At 41.5% G+C, this 23,394-nt stretch overlaps 1 protein-coding gene across 15 annotated transcripts in view; it reads right to left on the bottom strand.

The window, feature by feature from the left end:
• The window catches only part of ppip5k1a (diphosphoinositol pentakisphosphate kinase 1a), a 184,893-nt gene that overhangs the window by 108,392 nt on the left and 53,107 nt on the right, over positions 1–23,394 (bottom strand). For 10 of the 15 annotated variants that reach the window (XM_069902482.1, XM_069902468.1, XM_069902467.1 and 7 more), the window contains one exon: positions 7,289–7,754. The exons of 2 other annotated variants lie outside the window; for them this stretch is intronic. In XM_069902482.1, coding sequence (XP_069758583.1) covers positions 7,289–7,432 — 144 coding nt within the window. In that variant the 5' untranslated portion in view covers positions 7,433–7,754. Of the gene's footprint in view, positions 1–3,717; positions 6,099–7,288; positions 7,755–18,648; positions 18,688–23,394 lie in introns of those variants that run through there. 3 more of the 15 variants (XM_069902469.1, XM_069902470.1, XM_069902474.1) reach the window with 2 other exon arrangements.

The following is a 23,394-nucleotide window of genomic DNA, read 5'->3' as shown; positions in this document are numbered from 1 at the left end:
CATGCAAGGGTAGATATCATTAAGTCAACATTTCAGGTCAGGACTCTTTATGGAGACTAAAATTTAAAATGACTAAAATTACATATCTTTGGCTTGGCTTCGCGGACGAAGATTTATGGAGGGGGTAAATTACATATACAAAAGTGGAAAAAGCAGGATGAGGGCCTAGAGGTGATCGGGTATAGGATAGATGTGAGAGGTAGAGATACAGTAACAGGAGAGGTCACTAGGAAAGTGGGGGAGATGGAACAGGAAAAAAAGATCAGGAGTAGGTAAAGAAGGCTAGATGGGGACAGGTGTCACCTAAAATTGGGAAAAATAATTGATGCTCATGCCATTAGGTATCAAGTTGTCCGGGGGAATATGACGCACTTTTCTTCAAGCTTCTCAATGACAACAGACAAGGCAGAGGATAAACATGACACTGTGGGAATGGTTGGGGGAGTTGAAACGGTTGGCCACAGGAAGCTCTTTTAGACCCACAGTCAGAGAGAAGGTGCTTGGTATAATTCTGCACAGATAGCCTTGCCCCTTTACCATACGCTTCCATTCTCTTTTCCCCTGTTTATCTATCTTTCCCTCTAATTGTCAATTCTATTGGATTGATGCAACATTAGCAAGTTCAGCCTTATGACATTTAGTTTAACATTCTCAATGCTCTCTAGATTGATTTTGAATTTATAATTTGATTTATTGGTGACCATATTAATATTTATGCCAAGAAATTCTAGCTTTCCCTCGAAGTGGGGAGAAACACTTTTTTTTACACACACCACATAGCACTGTTTTAGAATCAGAATCAGGTTTATTGTCATAAATGTGCCCTGAAATTTGTTGTTTTCCATCAGCAGTATTGTACAGAACAAGGTGCAAAAATTACTACGAATTACAATTTCTTTAATACGATTTTTTTTAAAAATACATAAATATGCAAAAAGGAGAAAGGCAAGGTTCGTTTCAGAGGGTATCCAGAGACAAAAAGATTATAAATGAGAAACAGATAAATGCTGCAAGTTATCACAGAATCTCACACTAAGAAGAGTCGGTCAAAATTTAAGGCAAACAAGTTAATGATCACTCCAAATATTTTAAAAATTGAAAGCCAAGCACACTGAACTGCACATTACAAGTAGTTATTTGCCTGATGCATTTGCAAGTAACAGCAGATTTGGTCATTACACGATTCTTAATCCACTGTTATTTGCTTACTTATAAATGTGGATTTTTGCAGCCAGCCAAAATTTTGAATAATGACTGTTCCAGAAGTCACCCACGAGTCATGTTATCTTTTTAAATAGATTAGCTGACTCGTTATCGAGAGCCTGTTCCAGATATTGTCTGAACAGAAACATAAAACCACCTTTCCTCATTGCTCTTTTTCATGTTATTTAATCACATTATACAGAAATCCTGGAGGAACTCAGCCAGTCTTGCAGCGTCCATGGAAGGCAGATATATTACCAATGTTTCAGGCCTGATCTTTATCTTTCCCTCGCGTGAGACTGGTTTGGTTTCCTCCAGCATTTCTGTTTTGACAACCTTCACATCGTCTGTAGACTTTTGTGTTTCACTTTAACCATGTGAAGCCTAAGCTTCCTGTCTCACTCCAGAAAAAGAAAACTCTCCATGTCCCCATTTTATTTATTTGTTTCTCTCCCTAAGACGTGAAAACTTCTTCATAATGTCTCTTCTATCAGACTTTTCCATATCTAAAGGACCTCCATCACGTCTATGCCTTCCTTATAAAAAGAGCTCTGGTCTATTCAGTGCGTTCAGTGATTGGTGTACACCCACATCTCACTTCCTTTTGTCCAATTTCATTACACATTTTCTCATTGTACCTGGACTCATTTTTCTCCCTGACAAATTGCATCAGCTTGTTAATTTTCAAATCACATCCCAAGAAATGTATTATTATCTTGCATTTTGCTACAGTCCTCTTCTGTATTACATAGGAAGTAGGACCAGGAGTAGGCCAAAAATGGCCCATCGAGCCTGCTCCGCCATTCAATACGATCATGGCTGATCTAATTTATGACCTAACTCCACCTACCTGCCTTCTCCCCATATCCCCTAATTCCTCTATCACCTCATTCGGCCCATCGAGCCTGCTCTGCCATTCAATACGATCATGGCTGATCTAATTTATGACCTAACTCCACCAACCTGCCTCCTCCCCATATCCCCTAATTCCTCTATTTTTTTTTATTTTTTTTTTAATTTTTTATTTTTCACACCATAAATCACAATAGCCATGATATACATTTTTTCTTTTCCACACATTTACAGTGACTTTTTCTCCCTCCCCCCTCCCTCCTCCCAAGCCACCCCCCCCATCCCCCCCCCTCTCCCTAATTCCTCTATCATGTAAAAATTTATCTAACCGAATTTTAAATATGTTTAATGAAGCAGCCTCAACCACTTCCCTGGTTAGAGAATTCCAAACATTCACTACTCTCTGGGAAAAACTATTTTTCCTCATCTCTGTCCTAAATCTACTCCCCCTTAATCTTGAGAATGTGTCCTCTCGTTTTAGTTTCCCCGGCCAGCTCAAAAAACCTTCCTACATCTATCCTATCCATACCCTTCATCCATACCCTTCATCTTAATCATCTGTAGCCACATCAGACTGCTACATCCAGGTTTGGTTTTGTATTTAGAGAGGACTCGCAATGAATTCCAAAACCACCCATAAATCACAAAACAAAGCTGTTAAAAATGGAGAATTGAACAAGAAATTGATGGAACGAGTAAGGGAGGAACTGGGAAGGTAACTTCTTTCTCCTAGTAGGTCTCAGCACAAATGTCAAGTTTATGAGATGGAATATATTATTAAGCACATAAAAGGTGTTTTAACAAAGCAGCATTCAATTTAACATAACATAACATAACAATTACAGCACGGAAACAGGCCATTAGGCCCTTCTAGTCCGCACCGAACCAAACACCCCTTTCTAATCCCACCTCCCTGCACAATGCCCATCACCCTCCATCTTCTTCTCATCCATAGACCTGTCCAACCTTTTCTTAAATAATACAATTCTCCCGGAAGATCATTCCACACAGCTACCACTCTCTGAGTAAAGAAGTTCCCCCTCATGTTACCTCTAAACCTCTGCCCCTTAATTCTTAACTCATGTCCTCTTGTTTTAAACTTTCCTCCTCTTAACGGAAATAGGAGAAGATGAAATTATATCTGATTTGTAATGCTGATATTAAGTTCGGGGAAGTGGTCTGCATAAAATCTATGACATAGATGTTTTAAGTAGTATTACAAGTCATTTTAATATTTTTATTTGTCCACATCCCAGGCAATGCCAGGCTTTATTGATCATCGCCAGCTGCCCTGAAATACATCAGCGGTTTAGAATCATCCTCTTAGATAGGATAATCGAACAATAGATATCCTTCCCTGACATAATAGATTTTGCATCAATCCAATATTTTCATAGCTACCATGTTTTTTCATAATCCAGATTTAAATCATCGTTTGAATTTAAATTCTCCTGCCTTACTGGTGTAGCACAAATGCACATTTCTAGATCAATGGTCCAGAATTATGATGGCTGGACTAGTAAATGAACCACTACATAGCTGCAACTTTTAAAAAGGCACAGTTATCCTGGTTTCCCAGGATCGTTTGGGAAGCACAGTAGCATAAAGCAGGCAATGAAGGCTGAACTAAAGAGCAAAGTGATTTAAAGTGAAAAAACTCACAAATGTTGGAGAAACTCAGCAGGTCAAACAGTGCCTCTACGTAGCAAAGGTAATTCTGCCTTGCCTGCACAAGAGAAAGGATCTCAAGGTTGTAGGTGAGGTCATGCATGTACTCTGACAATAAATCTGAAATCCGGATCTTGTCAACTCATATTATTCAAATTAAAGAGAATAGAAATTTAAAAGAATCATTTTAATGATTTTAACTTTGAAAACTTGAAATCACTCTGATTTGCTCTGTACAGTTGAGCTGGTGCCTCACAGTGCCAGGAAATGGGGTCAATCCTGACCTCGGATCTTGTCTGCGTGGAGTTTTCTGGTTTTCTCAGTGTCCTCAAGGGGAGTCGCCACAATTTTCTTGTTTATTTTCATTGTGTGATGACATTGTTTAATGGTTTAATGTATTGTATATGTTGACCGTTGAGTGGGTGGGGAGGGGGGGGGTGGGAAGGAGGGAGGGAGGGGGGAAAGGGGAGAAAATGACACTCTGTATATTCAAGAGGGAATTTTTGGCGTGTATTTTGGTCAGTATGGTTCATAGTGTGAAAAATGTTTTAAAAGAGGATTCGCCCACATCCCGATTACAAGAGGCTTGGTTCGTTAATTGGCCACTGTGAATCTCCCCCAATGTGCAAGCGAATCTGAGGAGGAAAAGGTAACTGACGAGGACAAGAAGATAAAAAAAGGTGAGTGATGTTCAGCGTTGGACCAACAGGCCTACTTCAATGCCTTATTTATTCATAATGCTGCTAAAGAAAAAAAAATTCCAACGAGAGGAGATGGGGGGGCGGGGGGGAGGAAAAAAGGACAAGTGGGAGGAGTATGAATTTTCAAAAGCTTCCCTCCTTGGAACTAAAAAGAATTGTTGACATTTAACTGATAAGAAATCATGGCAGCTTATCAGCGTGGGCTCTGAAGAAAACGACAGCAAAGGTTTGGCCTGGAGTGCTGACAGCACAAGGGTCAGCTTCAAAAATAACTGCCTCAAGGAAAACAGACTGGAAAGTAGGAGATCGCCAGTGGTAAAACATTTATCACTAACTCGACAAGATTAAGGAGTTTATAAGGCAGTGACGATGACAGATTTGCATTGGATGGCAAACTGAACAGTGAACTGCATGAAAAATGTATTTTCATAAGTCACGTTCAGCGTTTAATCAGTAGCTCACTGTGCACGCACAGAAAGACTGGGTTTTGAGAGATGAACTACCTGACCTCTGCCCAATGTAATACTTGTTCCACTCAAGTCATGGCGACTGGCAAAGATAAACTGTTGAGGTTCCTTGCCAATATGAAGTGGGAGGTGTGGACAATAGGACAAGGACAGCCTTGGGTTCTCTCTCCCCTTGTGAGACTAGCACACTAGCCCGCACATACAGAATAGAATCCAACAACAAATTGTAAGCACGTGCTTAGCAACAGCACAGCTTTATGATTTCTCTATGTTTACCCACGAGTAACTAATGCTGAGGAAAAGAAGCAGACAGCATCCGTAACCAAATACCAAGAAATAAGCAGAGCAGGCAAAATAAAGGTGTCAGGAAAATTTGATATAAAGTGTAAAATAAATAAACATTCTAAAAAGTCATGAACTACCAATGTCACTCAGGATTCATTTCCTGCACGATTGCTGAACGGCCCATTTCATCCCTGGTCTGTGTAAAACACACAAACACGGGAGTCTGCAGACACTGTGATTGAAACGGAGGAAGTTGGCAGGTCTCGCAGAGTCCATTTTATTAACAACATTTATAGGGGCCTGAGCCCCTTCCTCCAAGGAACAAGTAAAAAAAGAGACAAGCATATGTATTCAAAGGAAAGAATGGGGGGGGGAGGTTGCAGACCCACAGACTAATAGGATATCATCTTCCACCATTTCAGCCACCAACAAGGACAGGATTCCCCTTGTCCTCACCTACACCCCCCACCCCCCCACCAGCTTCCGCATCCATCATATAATATGTGATCCTACCTCCAGACACAAATTTCCCTCTCTGCCTTCTGCACCTTCCGAGTCTCCTTCATCCACTCCTCCCTATCGCTCCCTTCGCACCTACCCCTGAGGCCACAGCAGATGCTCCACTTGCACCCACACCTCCTCCCTTGCCATCATTCAGGGCCACAAACAGTCCTGCCAAGTGAAGCAACAAATCACTGGTGAATCTGCAGTGGGTCATATACAGCCAGTGCTCCCATTCTGGTCTCCTCTACCTCGGAGAGACTGGGCGCAGACTGGGAGATCGCTTTGTGAGCACCTCAGCTCTGTCTGCCCCAATACTGCGGATCTCCCAGTGGCCACCCATTTCAATTCCCCGCCCCATTCCCTTGCTGACATGGGTGTCCATTGTCTCAATACTTCAAATTCCATCTTAGCACCTCTAACCTGGTTTCTGTTAGACCCCCCCCCCCCCCACCATCTTTCACCAGTCTTTATCCATCGGCTCTCTCTCTTCGCCTTTTCCTGTCTCCTCCTTTCACCGAGACAAAAATCAATTCTCCCCCTTCCTCTCTCCTGTACTCTTATCATATCCAACTAAAACCTTCTGTCTGTTGGTTTGCATCTTCCCAATCCCATTCTTTTATTTTTTTCCCTCCAGCCTTTGAAATAGACGCTGGGCTTTTTTTTTTACTCATACCTTGAGGAAAGGCTCAAGCCTGAAACATCAGTAATTTTTTTTTACCTCCTATGGACGCTGCAAGACCGGCCGAGTTCCTCCAGCATTGCTGTGTTTTTATACACGCAACTCACAGCATACTATGATGTGTTGGGGGTAGAAAATGGAAAAAGTGGATACACAATTCCCAATATGAATCAAAGAATGATTAAATTTACCGAAGAAGGCTCCTCAGTCAACCGTGCGCGCACCGTGCAAAGGATAACCCGAATTTTTCAGAGTCCTTTCAAACATAAAATAATCCCAGGTCCACGTGTCCAGGATCAGTTTCCTAATCTGACATCTCCTGATTCCCCAAATTAAAGAGCTGTGGGAGTCAGTTGGATCTGGAGGATGCATAATACCAGGCAAAGCTACTACATCACTAAACCCCGCTGTGCAAAAATACATTAAGGGCAAATCATGTACACAAATAGCTGGCTACTGTTCATCACCTAGAATTCGAGTGCAAGAATAAACTAGGAAACAAAGGATGAAGACTTAATAGTCATGTCCAAGCAAGGAACAAACATAACTGTACCTTCACAAAATAAAATGGATTTCTGAAGGCACAAAGAAAGTGATACAAGTACTAAACTAATTAAAAAGCACAGTGCACCCAACATTTTATATTGAACTGGAAGTACATTGTCTGTAAATTAACTGTAAATAAAATAATTTCATTCCATAAAATGTAGAACGATACCAAAATGTCTCACCTATGAAGTACAACCACTAAATAAAAATCACATTGACCACTTAAAGCAATGTTATTGCCAAAACAATCTTTAACATTCCATCGAAGTTGTTTCTTAATGTGGAAACTGAGCATTTTACTGTGTAACTGGGCCGTCACGTTATCAGGGAGCAGAAACGATTCAAAGTGGGCAGAATTTAACAGCAAAAAAGTTCCTCACCGAGTCGGAATCATTTTCATCAGCGTAAAGGTCAAGGTCTTCTGCCTTCATGTTTGATTCCAGGTCGTCAATTTCATCCTCGTCGTATCCAACAAAGAATTTAGGAGCCGAGTGATCCCCCTCAAAAGAGGTGGGGGTTGTCATGACAACCTGGTTGACCTTTCATCACGGATATTAGTCATAGTTTAAAAAAAGAGGGAAAGCAAAAGTGAGACAGAGAGAGAGAGAAAGAAAGAAAGAGAGATAACTAAACTTCCCATAGTACCAATTTCAGCCTTGGTATCATCTCTACAAATGCAGTGATTTCCTGAGTTTACGATCAGCTTGAGAGCACAGTCCAAGTCTTCCACACAGGTAGGACTTCAGCGCAACCACAGACTTGGAGAGGTGGAGCCTAACTAGAAGTTTCCTAACACAAGGTTTCTTCCTGCAACCTTCGTAAAACTCCTCTTCATCCCAAGATTAACTGTTGAAGAGAATAAACAGAAATGGAAACAAAGAATGAATTATTTTAACAAAAGTCACAGAATTGATATATTAATTGTCTCCAGTCCTTAATATCACATCCTTTCTTGCACAAATTCTTTTAATGAAAATTTCTCAAACCTTCAGCTTGGAGGCACTTCAACTCTATCAGCCCAACTTTTCTGAGAGTTTAAATTTCTCCTGTTACATTTTACAACTTAGAAAATAAATTAATCCACGACTTCAATTTCCTCGATTTCTTATCCTGAGAACTGCCAATTCAGCATAGACGAGAGATCAAACTGGACCTTGAATTCAATTGCTCAACATTGCTCTTTGCGATTGCTACACCGACTCACTCGAAAGACTCAGCGATTTTTACCAACCACAAGAAGCTACGAGACAGTAAGAGTTGCCAGAATGCAACTTGACAGAACCACTGTCACCAGACACAACCCCTTACCACAGACACTCTCCACATCTTCACATGTGCATGGAATTCATACAGAGTACAGAGCTCAGCATAAACGGAAATCAAAATTATACTGGCATTATTGTCAGAGGATTTCAAAACTTTAATAATGAATACAGGAAAATCCCTGCCATCCGACACCTATGGGGATTGGTAGAAGCTGGATAAGTGTATTTTCTGATTGCGTGATTGGCGAACTAACAGAGAAGCATGCCAATTTTAAGTTTCCGTATTTTTTACCTATTTATTTTCCTCTTTTTTTTGCTGGGGGCTTGAATTCCGGATAACAGGGGTTTTACTGTACTTTTAATTTGGTTGCTCTTAGAAAAATGAAATGTCAATGCCATTCTCTCTCCTCCTCATTGTTTACCTTAAAATAAAAATTTACAACTTAGAATGCCAGAATAGTATCCCTTGGTGAGAAATTAAGGGTAATATTTTGGGGAATTACATCCACTAGGATCTTAATCAAACTGCTTCAATCATACCCGTGCAGCCAGCAGAGTAACTTTTCATCACATGAGAGTGTGATTTAAACCCTGCAGGGGTTCTTTTCTTTTCTTTTCCTTTCTTTTTTTTTCTATATAAAAAAGTTCATGTTTAATTGTCATATATTGTTTGTTTTTTGAATGAATAAATAAAGTTTAAAAAAAAACATTAGTGTGATCTGAAATTAAAGCCAGATTCCAGAGGCATCAATCACTCTACAAATGTGAACTGATGATCCACTCCATACCTCTACAACACCATCTAGGTAAAATTCTTTATTAACTCACTTCAAAACATGTATCTGAGGCAATATTCCAGTATAAAAATCTCATTGGTGAGTTAGAAATGACTGTCAGGTGAGTCATTGCTAAAACAGCTTTCAGATTTCCTTTTGGATGAAACATACACAGCAGGAAATGAAATGGGCAATTTGTGTGAAAATTTGCTGCACGATTCGTATGGCAATAATGATCAGACTTTCCGATCATGAACAATTCAGCGGTACAACTGTTGATGGGACCAACAATTATAGCAACTGCCAGTCAAGCATCAACTGTGGAAAGAGAAACCAGTAAGTATTTGCATCCCCCTCTGCAAATGGCTCCTTGAAGAAGACTGGCCAGAGGCTATACGTCATGAGGAATTTGAGGTGATTTGGTTAAGTCACCAACGGCTTCTGCAAATTTCTACAGGTGCACCATGGAGAGCATTCTGACTTGGTTGCATCACTGTCTGGCATGGAGATGCCAATGCCCAAGATAGGAAGAGACTACAGAGAAGTTGTGAACTCGGCCGGCACCATCACGGACATCAGACTTCACTCCATCGACATCAAAAGAGGTGGTGGCTCAAGAAAAGAGTGTCTATCATTAAGGACCCTCACCACCCTCATCACTGCTACCATCAGGAGCCTGAAGAAAATCCCAAACCCAGCAGCTTCTTCCCCTTTGCCAGCAGATTTCTGAATGGACTTGAACCAGTACCTCACCTCTTTGCACCAATTTATTTCATTTTTAAATGTAATTTAGAGCAACATTTTTGCCCTGTGATGCTGCCACAAGACAACGAATTTCATGACATGTCCATGACAATAAATTCTGATCCTAATTTCAAGTCAGCCAATCACAGCGAGAGGAAGAATGAAAGGCTCAACCAGGGTTCCATGAAAACTCCCTTGCACATCTAAAATAGTTCCAGAGGCTCTTTAATATGAAGATAGAATATTCTAGCAGAGTACAGGCCCTTCAGCCTACAATGTTATGCTGACCCATACAAACCTATTCAACATTCTAAACCTTTCCTACCTCACACCAACAACCCTCAATTTTTCTTGCATCCATGTGCCTGCCCAAGAGTCTTTTAAATGCCCCTAATGTATCAGCCTCCACCACCATCTGGCATTCCAGGCACCCACAACTCTCTGTGTTAAAAAAAAACATATCCCTGACATCTCCCTTAAACATTCTTCCCCTCACCTGATACAGATATCTTCTGGTATTTGCTGTTGTCACCCTAAGAAAAAGGTGCTGACTGTTGTTAGGTCTGCTTTGCTCATGAATGAGTGAGACAAACACCAGGCTGAGTCGAAATCAGGGTTCTTTGTTCTTTATTACCGGATTGTAACACTTGCGACCAACCAGGTTAGTCGGAGAATGCATTCTGCCGTTATCAGCAAAATGGTGATTTTTTATACCCTTGGATATGTGCTTAGAACATCATCATATCATTACTTGTCCAATGACTAAAACTGTTGCTATCCTTTCCCTGCTAGCTTCCTGCCTCTCAATCCATCAATGTCTCTCTTATCTTGTAAGTACAAGGATGCATTCACATCTTGTTACTGCCCCGTACATTCCCATCTCATGATGTTTTACCTAACAGGAGTACAAGGACACCTCCCCTTCTTGTTACAGCCTTGTACAGGGTAACTCCCTACACATTCCCATCTCATGATGTTTTACCTTACAATGTCCATCCAATCTTATGCAGTAAGAGTCCTAAAATCCAGACGACTCAGGGATTGGGTCGGTCCAGATTTTCTGGATTCTCAGACAGTACATCTGTGGTGCAAAAGCCGAAGTCCAAATTGTCAGATGGTCCAGATTTCAAGCACGTTTTTGAGAAGTCCGGATTTCTGGCATCTGAATTTTCACACTATTACTGTAGATCTCTTTAAATCACCTCAAAAGAGAAAAGCCCTAGCCATGTTAACTCTGCCTCTTAACACAATCTCCAAACCAGGTAACATCCTAGTCAATCTCCTCTGCACCCTCTCTAAAGCTTCCATATCCTTCCTGTAATAAGGTGACCAGAATTGAACACAATAATCCAAATGTGGTCTCTTGAACTCAGTCCCTCTACTAACACTAAGCATTTGAGTGATTAATCCATGCCACATATTAACTTTCTCGGTGATACAGAGGAGCGTCAGTGGAGGGTTTTGTGTGCAAATTGTTGGAAGGAGACTCAATGACATGCCAGACTAAACATTACTTTGCTCTAATACAACACCCACCATTAGTCAAGATTCTCAAGGTCTTGCTGTGAAACGAAAGACAACTTAAAATGCAACTGAATTTTCTCCAAACAAGCTTTAAACATCCTAAGAAGAACATGGTGTTTCTGTACGACTTTGCAGACATCAGAAACTTAAATACCCACTAATCAAAATGTCTTTTTATTGCACAGAGGAACTAGAGAAACATAGCAGGCCTTTATATAATCGCAAAGATAAATGGCCAACATTAACTTGAGCCTTCATCAAGGTATGACAGAAATGTAGGCAGTTGCCCAGACAAAATGGTGGGGTGAGGGGCACGTAGAGGAGTACAATCCCACAGGCAGGAGAAAACAGATGGATAGGGAGGGAGGGGGTACACCAGCAAAGGGGAATTCTGCGAATGGGGAGGAAAAAGGGTGGAGAGCTGAAGGAAAGAAGACAGAGGGATAGGGAAGAGAAGGAGGACAGGGAATAGGCTGGAGAAATCTATTATGCTGTGCCCCAGAAAATTGCTCCCACAATTCCAGAATCCAGTCTGTGTAAAAGGTCCTGGAAGTAAAACATCATTCCAGTATTTTACCTCCTGGACCCCTACAGAATTTCACAGAACGCCTGCAGTCTAAACACAACTGCAGGATTCGGCAGCAGCAGTGGGACATACGACACTGTATGTCACTTGCAAGTTATACATCGTGCTCGACGTCAACACAGTGGCATCCCACATCAACCAAAAATACCGCACCTCAGGTATTTAGTGTAAATACACAGTCTTCTTTGGCTTGGCTTCGCGGACGAAGATTTATGGAGGGGGTAAAAGTCCACATCAGCTGCAGGCTCGTTTGTGGTTGACAAGTCCGATGCGGGACAGGCAGACACGGTTGCAGCGGTTGCAGGGGACAATTGGTGGGTTGGGGTTGGGTGTTGGGTTTTTCCTCCTTTGTCTTTTGACAGTGAGGTGGGCTCTGCGGTCTTCTTCAAAGGAGGTTGCTGCCCGCCGAACTGTGAGGCGCCAAGATGCACGGTTTGAGGCGTTATCAGCCCACTGGCAGTGGTCAATGTGGCAGGCACCAAGAGATTTCTTTAGGCAGTCCTTGTACCTTTTCTTTGGTGCACCTCTGTCACGGTGGCCAGTGGAGAGCTCGCCATATAACACGATCTTGGGAAGACAATGGTTCTCCATTCTGGAGACGTGACCCACCCAGCGCAGCTGGATCTTCAGCAGCGTGGACTCGATGCTGTCGGCCTCTGCCATCTCGAGTACTTCGATGTTAGGGATGAAAGCGCTCCAATGGATGTTGAGGATGGAGCGGAGACAACGCTGGTGGAAGCGTTCTAGGAGCCGTAGGTGATGCCGGTATAGGACCCATGATTCGGAGCCGAACAGGAGTGTGGGTATGACAATGGCTCTGTATACGCTGTGAGATCTGAATATTTGGCATTCAGATCGTCCAGTGTGAAGGGCCACCCGGAAAGTAGGTGTGGTAATTGCCAACGGGAAAAAACTTCAATTATATGCAAAAATAACATGTATGTTAATACCATTCAGTTGGAGAGTGCCCAGTCAGAAATTGAGGTGTTGTTCCTCCAATTTACAGGGTGGTCTTAGTTTGACAGTACACAAGGCCATGGACAGACATGTCAGCATGGGAATGGGGCACAAAATTGAAGTGGCTGGCCACTGGGAGATCCCTGTCACTCCTGTTTCCAAGTGCTGTAAAACATTTGTGGCTGTAACACCACTGCATCAGCAGTTGCCAGGCATGCTAATTACAAACCCAAGCAGCAGATTCCCAGCGTTAGCAACATTCTTTCTACCCATTCTTCTGATTCAGTACTAAAACTAGAAGTGCGTGACTAACTGCACCCCTAATGCATTTACCATGGAACCTAACGAGGCAGGGATAACATTGCACCTTTAATTTAAAGGCTCCAGCTTATCCGGCATTATTACTTAGATTATGAAAAAAAACTCTTGCCTATTTTTCATCTGCCTTGCAGGTAATGAAATTAATTTTTAAAAATATATAAATATGTATATAACTTTTATTTCTTACAAAACAACCCCTTCCCTCCCACCCATTTCACAGTATCAATCCATACACTGTCAGGGCTCACAGTTGGATTTAAAAAAGAAAATCTTCATTGGGGAGGTCAAATACCTTTTTATGTTTGGGCCCCTTCATCGTCCTGATATGGTTGCCATATTCTTATAAATGTGCCATATTTGTTCTTTAGATTGTATGTGATTTTTTTTCAATAGGGATACAACTGTTTATCTCTGTCTTCCATTGTACTGTCTGTAGAGGAGAGTCAGAGAAATGGATCGGTGGTGAATCCACAGGACCACAAGAGTGGCAGAAGGGATCACTGGAGTCTCCCTCTCCACCATTGACATGATCTACCAAGATTGTTGCCTGAAGAGGATGTGCAAAATTATGGAGGACTCCTTCCACCCTGCACACAGCATCTTTCAGCTGCTCCCGTCGGGGAAGAGATCCAGGAGGGTCAGAGCCAGCGCCACCAGGCTGAGGAGCAGCTTCTTCCCACGGGCAGTGAGAACGCTGAACGACCAAAGGAACTGCTCGTACGAACCATTTGAGATTCTCATGTACATGAAACAATATTTTTGTATTTGTATACCTGTCATCCAAGTTTCAGGTGGAACCACTTGCTAATCAGAGTATCCCTAAATTCACTGGTGGGGGTATCCACAACAAGTAAAAGGCAGAGTAGGGATTTCACCTGCCTATTTTCGTCAATCATCAACTTGAGTCTGTGATCATTTCCTCTCCGAGCTGTGCACTAGTTTGAAAGGCAGGCAAACGAATTATATCCTATACTACCATCCATTTAAACATCCAACTGATGGCCCAATGGACTGAAGTATTTGTACCTGGGCTGTAGGTTAATTTGGGTATAAATTGGGAAGCCCAGACTCGTGGGCCAAAGTGGTCTCTTACCATGCTGTATGTATAGATGTCTGAGGCAGAATCTTAATTGCAAAATTTATTCCCAAAGGTCCAGCAGTTACTGACTTACCTTGAAGAGTTAACGTGGTTGGAAGATATACTTGTGTTATCTGTAAACGTCGGTACCATTATCAACAGCAATCATTTGGCTTGCATCTTCAGTCACGCAAAGAGAAAAAGGAATTTAAACCGAGCTGGGAATGTTACACATCCAAAATGTGTAACTTCTCAACTTCCTTGGCTACATCTATGGGTGAAGAAACTTTTTCTTATCTCTATCTCGAATTGTCAACCCTTATTTTGAGTCTGTGATCCCAGGTTCCAAACACCCCAGCCAAGGACACAACAACTGCTTATAAACCCTGTCCTTTATAATTATGTATATTTCGATGTGATCACCTTTGAGTATTCTGAACTCAAACCAGCAAAAGGTCATCCAGCATAACCTTCACACTACAAACCCACCTCTATCATCAACCCAGTGAACCTTCACTACATTCAACCTTTCTCTTTCCACTCAAATACCACTTCAAATAATTCCTACGCTGTAGATGCTCTGTGATTAGTAAGGGATTGCTTAAGATGGTATGTGGGTGGAAAGAAAAAGTTGAAAATCACTGTTTTAATCGTACCTCATTGACTTGTTATGTGTAGGGTTTCAGAACTCCAAAGGAAATGGGCCAATGACAATTTTTCTCAAGCAAGATATTTCAGTAACAATTGGGTCTAGAGCAGTGATTCTCAGCCTTCCCTTCCCACTCACATACCACCTTAAGCCATCCCTTACTGATCACAGAGCACTGATGGCATAGGGATAACTTAAAGTGGGATGTGAGTGGAAACAAAAAGGTTGAGAACCACTGCATAAATCCTATCCTATATATCCTATCTACAAATATATCCTATCTTAGATAGGGATAAGAATCTGCACACAATATTCTTGATACACTCACCAGAACCCATATTAAACTGGAGCAAGACACCTTTATTCTTGAGGCCAGCTTAGGATTCATCTTCCTAATTGCTTGACGAACCTGCACATTAACTTTCAGTGATTCATGTAAATGGACAGCGGGGACCCTCTGAACAAGCCGGTAAGTTCAAAGATCCATAGCACATTGGAACAGATAAAAGGTTAATACAGTAAAACCCTTAATATCCAGCACCTATGGGGATTACTGGATAAACATATTGTCCAGTTGCTTGAGACTTACTCTTATAATACCTAACTAATACGCCCGCACCAAGAATAAATAGTTTAAAATACAAAAATACTACATTGTACTTACTCTAAATAAACTTCACTTACGTGAATATGCAAACCTTAAACCATTTTACTTTATTTTCAGTCATATTCTTTGAAAACATTTAATCATGTGCAGGTTCCTCCCCCTCTACGGAGCTGCCCGAAAGACGAAAAATATTATTATAGATAATTAATTCCCCCTCCCCCAAGTTTACAGATAAAGCCTCTGACCGGGGGAGTCTTACTAAGCAAGGATAAGGAGACACTAAGAGAGTCACCCCAACCAGCTCTGTATCCTGGGCAATACCATTTAATTCAAACACAGCTTTATTTAAACTTCATTCAAACTACTGCTACAAGCAAAGCACATCTAAGGCACTCCGCTGACTGAATATTTGCTCCCATCTTCACCAAAAGTTTGTGTTACTTCAGAGAATATTTACTTTTATAATTTTAAACTTACATTTTTTTTTATCTGCTATTTTAAATTTTTTTAAATTTATTTTCCTCAATTTTTTTTTTTTGCGCGTTGTTTGAGTCTGCCAGTTGCTTGAATTATGGATAACTGTATCAAGAAAAGCGATAAGATTTGAAATCCAAACATTGACCCATTGAGTTGAACTGTCTGTTTTGGTTCTACAATTACTACATACTATGGAAGTCCTTTTTAAAATGATTTGGATTTTCCAAGAATATATTTTTTTGCTATTTTCTTTAATTTCATTATTGGACTGAGATATCCCTATTAATGATAAATTGGTTCCAGCCTCCATGCTAAAGCAGCAAAATAAAATCATAGTTCCTCATACAATTGCAAAGATAGCCAGCTTGATTAATGTTGGCATTTTTCAAATGCAAGGATCACATAACTTTCAAAAATTACTGATCCATTCCTAAGAATCATAAAGGCAGAGTGATATTTTGGAGAGCAGTTTTCATTCTCATTGCCCAAACCACAATATCTAATAATTCAATTCCCAAGAATATCTGCTGGAAACTTTTAATGTAGTCAGAATCGCCCAACCTTGGAGCTTAGTTTTACATAGACAGAACTTAGAACAGAGAAACAGGCTATTCAGTCCAGCCAGGACTTCGTTTCCTTTCAAGCCCCTTCCCTTCTTGCATTACCTGAATCCATCAGCTTTATTCCCTGCCTCTCATTCTGTTCCAGCCTCTTCTTATATACCCCAAGGTATTCTCCAATTTCTCACTGTGGGAAAAAGTTCCAAGTTCACACTAATAATTTGGAAAATGAGTTTCTTCCACATTCCCTGTTAGATTTTTTGGTGATCTTAAACTAATGGTCTCTACTTATCTTCATTCCCATAAACAGAGATACCATCAAAACTTCAATTTTGAAGACCACTGTAAAATCACCTTGAACAATATCAACATTCTTTCACCTTTATTACACATATATAACATCAGCAATCTCTATCATGGATTTATCGTAAGTATTAACCAGTTTTGCTTCCTTGTAGGTGCTCAGCAGGTCAATATCCAATTCACAGCTCAAACCAATCTGCCTTTTACATCTTTCTAAAGTTATAACTTGTTTTAATGCAGATTTCAGTTCAATGATTACATCACTTGTTGTTTGTCAATAAAAGTGAGAAAAATTCATCTTGAAACAAAGGCAAATCAGAATGTAGTTTTGGCAATCCAGCTGCGCTGGATGGGTCACGTCTCCAGAATGGAGGACCATCGCCTTCCCAAGATCGTATTATATGGCGAGCTCTCCACTGGCCACCGTGACAGAGGTGCACCAAAGAAAAGGTACAAGGACTGCCTAAAGAAATCTCTTGGTGCCTGCCCCATTGACCACCGCCAGTGGGCTGATAACGCCTCAAACCGTGCATCTTGGCGCCTCACAGTTTGGCGGGCAGCAGCCTCCTTTGAAGAAGACCGCAGAGCCCACCTCACTGACAAAAGGCAAAGGAGGAAAAACCCAACACCCAACCCCAACCAACCAATTTTCCCTTGCAACCGCTGCAATCGTGTCTGCCTGTCCCGCATCGGACTGGTCAGCCACAAACGAGCCTGCAGCTGACGTGGACTTTTTACCCCCTCCATAAATCTTCGTCCGCGAAGCCAAGCCAAAGAAAGAGATTACAGGGAAGTAAATGAACGTATTGCACACCACTACAAAGCTCAAAACTAAAAGGCATGCTAAATGACATACCAGTTACTTTAGACAACAATGGGAAAAACAATCAGAAAGAAATGAACCATCCTTTGAAAAACACAACAGCAAACAGTTTTAATGGCTCCAATACAATTCCTGGCACACCAATTAGTGTTAAATCTACATGACAAAACGTCACGACAGACGTCCGCAAAGCCAAGCCAAAGAAGAAAGACATGACGAAAAAAAACTGATCACACCAGATCCCTCTCGACGAAAAATATCAACGAATTCCATTTTGACCTGTTCAGTTTTCTATATCCCAATTCATACTTGTTTGGGCATCCTTTTGATTGAGACAAATATTCCACATGTTAACTCAACCTTCTCTGTCTACAATTCTATTTGACTATTTTTTTTAAAATCTGCTTTATTGCTGAAAATAATTCAAAACCAACCCATTCCTTGGTGACGAGACACATTCCCAAGTTGTGCCCTGCCTTAAATATTGTTACTGGGCTGGTTACTCAAATACTGTGACCAACATTTGATTGATAAAAGGCTCTCAAGACCAAGCACAGCAACTGCCCGGCAAGGATTTGTTTCCTCTTGATTAAACAACCACAAGCGAATAGCAGCTGAAGGATTGTTACCAACTTTTCTCTTTCAAGGGCAGCTTGGTGTAGCAGTTAGCGCGACACCTTTACAGTGCCGGCGATCGGGACCAGGGTTCGAATCCCATGCTGACTATAAGGAGTTTATACGTTCTCCCCATGTCTGCGTGGGTTTTCCCTGCAGCCTGCGGATTCCTCCCAATTGAAACATACCGGGAGTGGACATTAATTGGGTAGCACGGACTCATGGATTGAGATGGCCTGTTACCATGCTGTATGTCTAAATTTTAAAAATGTTAATTTAAATTAAGTGGATTAAATAGTCACGCTGTATTGCCAAAAGCTCAGCAGAGAATTGACTATTTAGCAATTGCAGCATTGGAATCTGACACATTTATAGCCAGATTTTGGAAAGGAAATTTTGCAAAACTTTACTCAAATTGAACTTATTTAGTAAGTACTTCAGTTTCAAGTACTCACCATGGTCCTGAGAGAGACTCCGGGCTGGGACTGCTTTAACTGTAACACATGTAACACAATACCATCAGCTGCAAACGATGACCCAGCTAAAACGGCAGCTGCTTAACATAAAACTATAATAAGACTTTAACATTCTTTAAAGAGCAAGCATTCCTAAATAATCCAAGACTAACCTCACAACCCCAAGAATAGAGAAGAGTAACGCAACATGAAAACAACCCTCCAATTCATCACGTCTACACTAAACTATCAAGCACCTAGCTACACAAATGCTATTTTATCCTCCCTTTATATGTCTCCCCTACTCTCCCCAAAGATTATTTCAAACACCTAACAATTTGGGCAACCTTTTCATTCTGAGGCCAATCTTTATATCTGGAACAGCTACCAGAGGAAACTGTAAAAACAGGTACAATTTCAATGTTCAAAAGATATTTGGTCAAATGTATGAAGAAAAAAGATTTAGGATAGGGGCTAAATGCAAGTGAAGAAGACTTGGCCAAACTTGGTTGGCATGGACAACTGGGCTAAAGGGCCTATTTTATACAGTATGACTATAAAATTATGAAAATAGATGCTGTGGGTGGAAGCTTGCTGTGCCCAGATAGACTGTCACACCTCCCACATTACACCATTCCAAAAGGTTGTGAGGGACCTGCTAGGACAGTGAATAAGATGCTGATATATTATAAGACTGCCTTTTTATTCCTGAGGAACACTGTAAAGTGCAAGGTGCCAATCCAACCCATATGGTATTTATGGTAAATAAAATGTTGCCCAATTTTCTGCATTTTTGATGTTTTTCTCATTTAAGATCTTTCCCTCTCCTGCTAATTTAGAAAAAAAGTGGAAAATCATTGCAGAAAAAAGATTCTAAGGATCCTGAAAACAGGTGATTCTTCAAGCTGAGGGGAAAGCTTCATTTTAGGTCCCCAGTAAAATACATGCAAACATCAGGCATGCACGATTTTAAAATAACCAACGAACTGCCAATCAGCAATTCCATCATAGGAAGGTACAATTTGAAATATGAAGCATGCTGGTGGTCACCAGCAGTGAGTTGAAGACTGGGTCCAGGCGCAGTGAGTTGAAGACTGAGTCCAGGCGCAGTGAGTTGAAGACTGAGTCCAGGCGCAGTGAGTTGAAGACTGGGTCCAGGCGCAGTGAGATGAAGACTGGGTCCAGGCGCAGTGAGATGAAGACTGGGTCCAGGCGCAGTGAGATGAAGACTGGGTCCAGGCGCAGTGAGATGAAGACTGGGTCCAGGCGCAGTGAGATGAAGACTGGGTCCAGGCGCAGTGAGATGAAGACTGGGTCCAGGCGCAGTGAGATGAAGACTGGGTCCAGGCGCAGTGAGATGAAGACTGGGTCCAGGCGCAGTGAGATGAAGACTGGGTCCAGGCGCAGTGAGTTGAAGACTGAGTCCAGGCGCAGTGAGTTGAAGACTGAGTCTAAGCGCAGTGAGTTGAAGACTGGGTCCAGGCACAGTGAGTTGAAGACTGGGTCCAGGCGCAGTGAGTGACCTTGTACCAACCTAGCACCTGGAAATGTTAATGGATAAAATACTTTTCTGCATTCAGTTTTGCCAAATCCCAAGCTCTGGCCCTTTTAGAAAATTAATCTGAATGTACTTTTCAAGTGCAGTTTATTTTCTTTTCCCCTTTACTCTTATAAACCAGAGTCATGGTCCTTAGTACTAGCCAATACAATGGTTTTCATATGGGTGCATCCCTTACGATTACTAAAAGGAAAATAGGCTAAAGTTTGCTATATATTCATTCTATTAATGGTGAAACAGTGAAAGATACACATGTAGAATATCTTCATGCAATGGATTCATAGCAGAACATTGATGTTGTTTTACTCCTCACTGACAAAAGGCAAAGGAGGAAAAACCCAACACCCAACCCCAACCCACCAATTGTCCCCTGCAACCGCTGCAACCGTGTCTGCCTGTCCCGCATCGGACTTGTCAGCCACAAAAGAGCCTGCAGCTGACGTGGACTTTTTACCCCCTCCATAAATCTTCGTCCGTGAAGCCAAGCCAAAGAAAGAAAGAAGAAACATTGGACATCATTTTTGGGATTAGATTTCTTTGCATCAAGGGTCGACAATTACTTGAACAGATTTTCTAGCTAAGTATTATTTTTCTCTGTAAGGTCTACATAGAACCACAGAACATTACAGCACAGAAACAGGTCCTTCAGCCCTTCTAGTCTGTGCTGATCTATTATTCTACCTAGTCCCTCTAATCTGCACCCAGCCCATAGCCCTCCATACCCCTCCCCTCCATGTATCTGTTCAAAGTTTTCTTAAATGTTAAAATTGAGCTCACATTCATCACATCAGCTGGCAGCACATTCCACTCTCACCACTCTCTGAGTGAAGAAGTACCCCCAAATGTTCCCCATAAATTGTACCCCTTTTACGGGTCCTCTGGCTTGCATCTCACCTACTCTCTGAAAAAAATGCCTACCTACATTTACTGTCAAACCCCCTCATAATTTTAAATACCTCTATCAAATCTCCTTTCATTCTTCTACACTTCACAGAATAAAGTCCTAATCGGTTTAATTTTTCCCTGTCTATTTCAAAATAAATTATGCTGTTATAAGGAAAGCAAAGATCCCACCAACATTACTATCCATTTGATTACAAAGTTTAACTCTATCAAAAATTCAGTAAACCAAACAGAAAATAAATTCCAGACTTTGGATTGGTAGGAAAGAGGAAAAACAGGAATGTGAAAAGAATGGGGGACTATCTGAAAGAACAAAATGCTAAAGATATGTGATGATCTGGGAAGAAAAAATTAGGACCCACTGAAGCTGTTTCAACTCTTATTGCATATGTTGTGAGACCCAAAGTATTCCTGAGAAAGGAAAGGAAGAAATACACACAGTGTCATACATCGGATAGCTTTTGAAAACAAAGAATAACTGTAAAGCAACAGCCATTATACTCCATCCTCAACATTCATTGGAATGACTTCATCACCAACATCGATGTACTCGAGCTGGCAGAGTCTGCAAGCATCAAATCCATGCTGCTGAAGACACAACTGCGCTGGGTGGGTCACGACTCCAGAATGGAGGATCATCGCCTTCCCAAGATCGTGTTCTATGGCGAGCTCTCCACTGGCCACCGAGACAGAGGTGCACCAAAGAAGAGGTACAAGGACTGCTTAAAGAAATCTCTTTGTGCCTGCCCCACTGACCACCGCCAGTGGGCTGATATCGCCTCCAACCGTGCATCTTGGCACTTGATATGTTCATCACCTCCCTCAGGGATGGGTCTGGGAAATTAACATTGATAAGGTGCAGTGCCCTGGCCAGAATGTCCTGTTTATAGGAATACCGTGGTATTCAGTACAAAGATATTCCCAAGATCAAAATTTCCAATGCCCATTATAAATTGTGTCTGTTCTTTCAATGCCACCATTATATTCCCATGCCCCACTATTAATTGTGTGCATTCTTTCAACATGTAAAAATATACTCGTATAGCATGCATATATGTCACAGGGGTGCCCAGTTTGTAAAATATACATATAATGCTTGCTATAGAAGACTGAAAATTACACAACATGGAAACAAGCTTCCAGTCCAACTCATCCACACCAGAAATGATTCCCATCCACTCCAGAAACGATTCCCATCCACTCCAGAAACGATTCCCATCCACTCCAGAAACGATTCCCATCCACTCCAGAAACGATTCCCATCCACTCCAGAAACGATTCCCATCCACTCCAGAAACGATTCCCATCCACTCCAGAAACGATTCCCATCCACTCCAGAAACGATTCCCATCCACTCCAGAAACGATTCCCATCCACTCCAGAAACGATTCCCATCCACTCCAGAAACGATTCCCATCCACTCCAAAAATTATTCCCATCCACTCCAAAAATTATTCCCATCCACTCCAAAAATTATTCCCATCCACTCCAAAAATTATTCCCATCCACTCCAAAAATTATTCCCATCCACTCCAAAAATTATTCCCATCCACACTAATCCCATTGCTGCATTTGGCCCATATCTTTTCCTATCCATGTACCTATTCAAATCCATGTACCTATTCAAATCTCTTTTTACATCTGCCTCTCACAGCTCCTCTGGCAGCTCATGCCCAATACATCCTGCCCTGTGTGCAAAACCTGGCCTCCATGCCCTCCTTAAATCAAGGGTGGGATGGGGGGGTGAAGGAGGGAGGGAAAGGAGGAGGGAAAAAGGGGAGAAAATTACACTGCGTATATTCAAGAGGGAAATGTGTATTTTGGTCAATATGGTTCATAGTGTGAAAAAAATAAAATTTAAAAATCTTTTCCCTCTCACCTTAACCTAATGCCCTTTAGCTACAGACTCCATCAACTGGAAAACAAAACTGTGACCTTAACTCTTCCCCTCATATTTTATCAATTTTCATAAGGTCACCCTTTTTCGCTCCAGAGAAAACAGTCCCAGCCTATCCTTATAACTCAAGCCTTCCAGTCCAAGACAATTTCCTGTGAATTTTTTATACACCCTCTCTAATTTGATCTTATCCTTTTTATACTGTGGCAAACACAGATCACAAAATACTCCAAGAGCAGCCTTACCAAGTATTTGTACAACTGTAGTTCCAAGATCCCAACTCCTACACTCACTACTTACGATAAAACCAAGCATCCATCTCCCCAAGTCACTACTGTCAGGAAACTACGTACTTCTACCCCAACCTCTCGCTGTTCAACACACTTCC

The sequence above is a fragment of the Narcine bancroftii genome, chromosome 11 (genome assembly GCF_036971445.1).
Source record: "Narcine bancroftii isolate sNarBan1 chromosome 11, sNarBan1.hap1, whole genome shotgun sequence".
Classification (NCBI taxonomy): domain Eukaryota; kingdom Metazoa; phylum Chordata; class Chondrichthyes; order Torpediniformes; family Narcinidae; genus Narcine; species Narcine bancroftii.
This window is presented reverse-complemented; position numbering and strand designations above follow the sequence as displayed.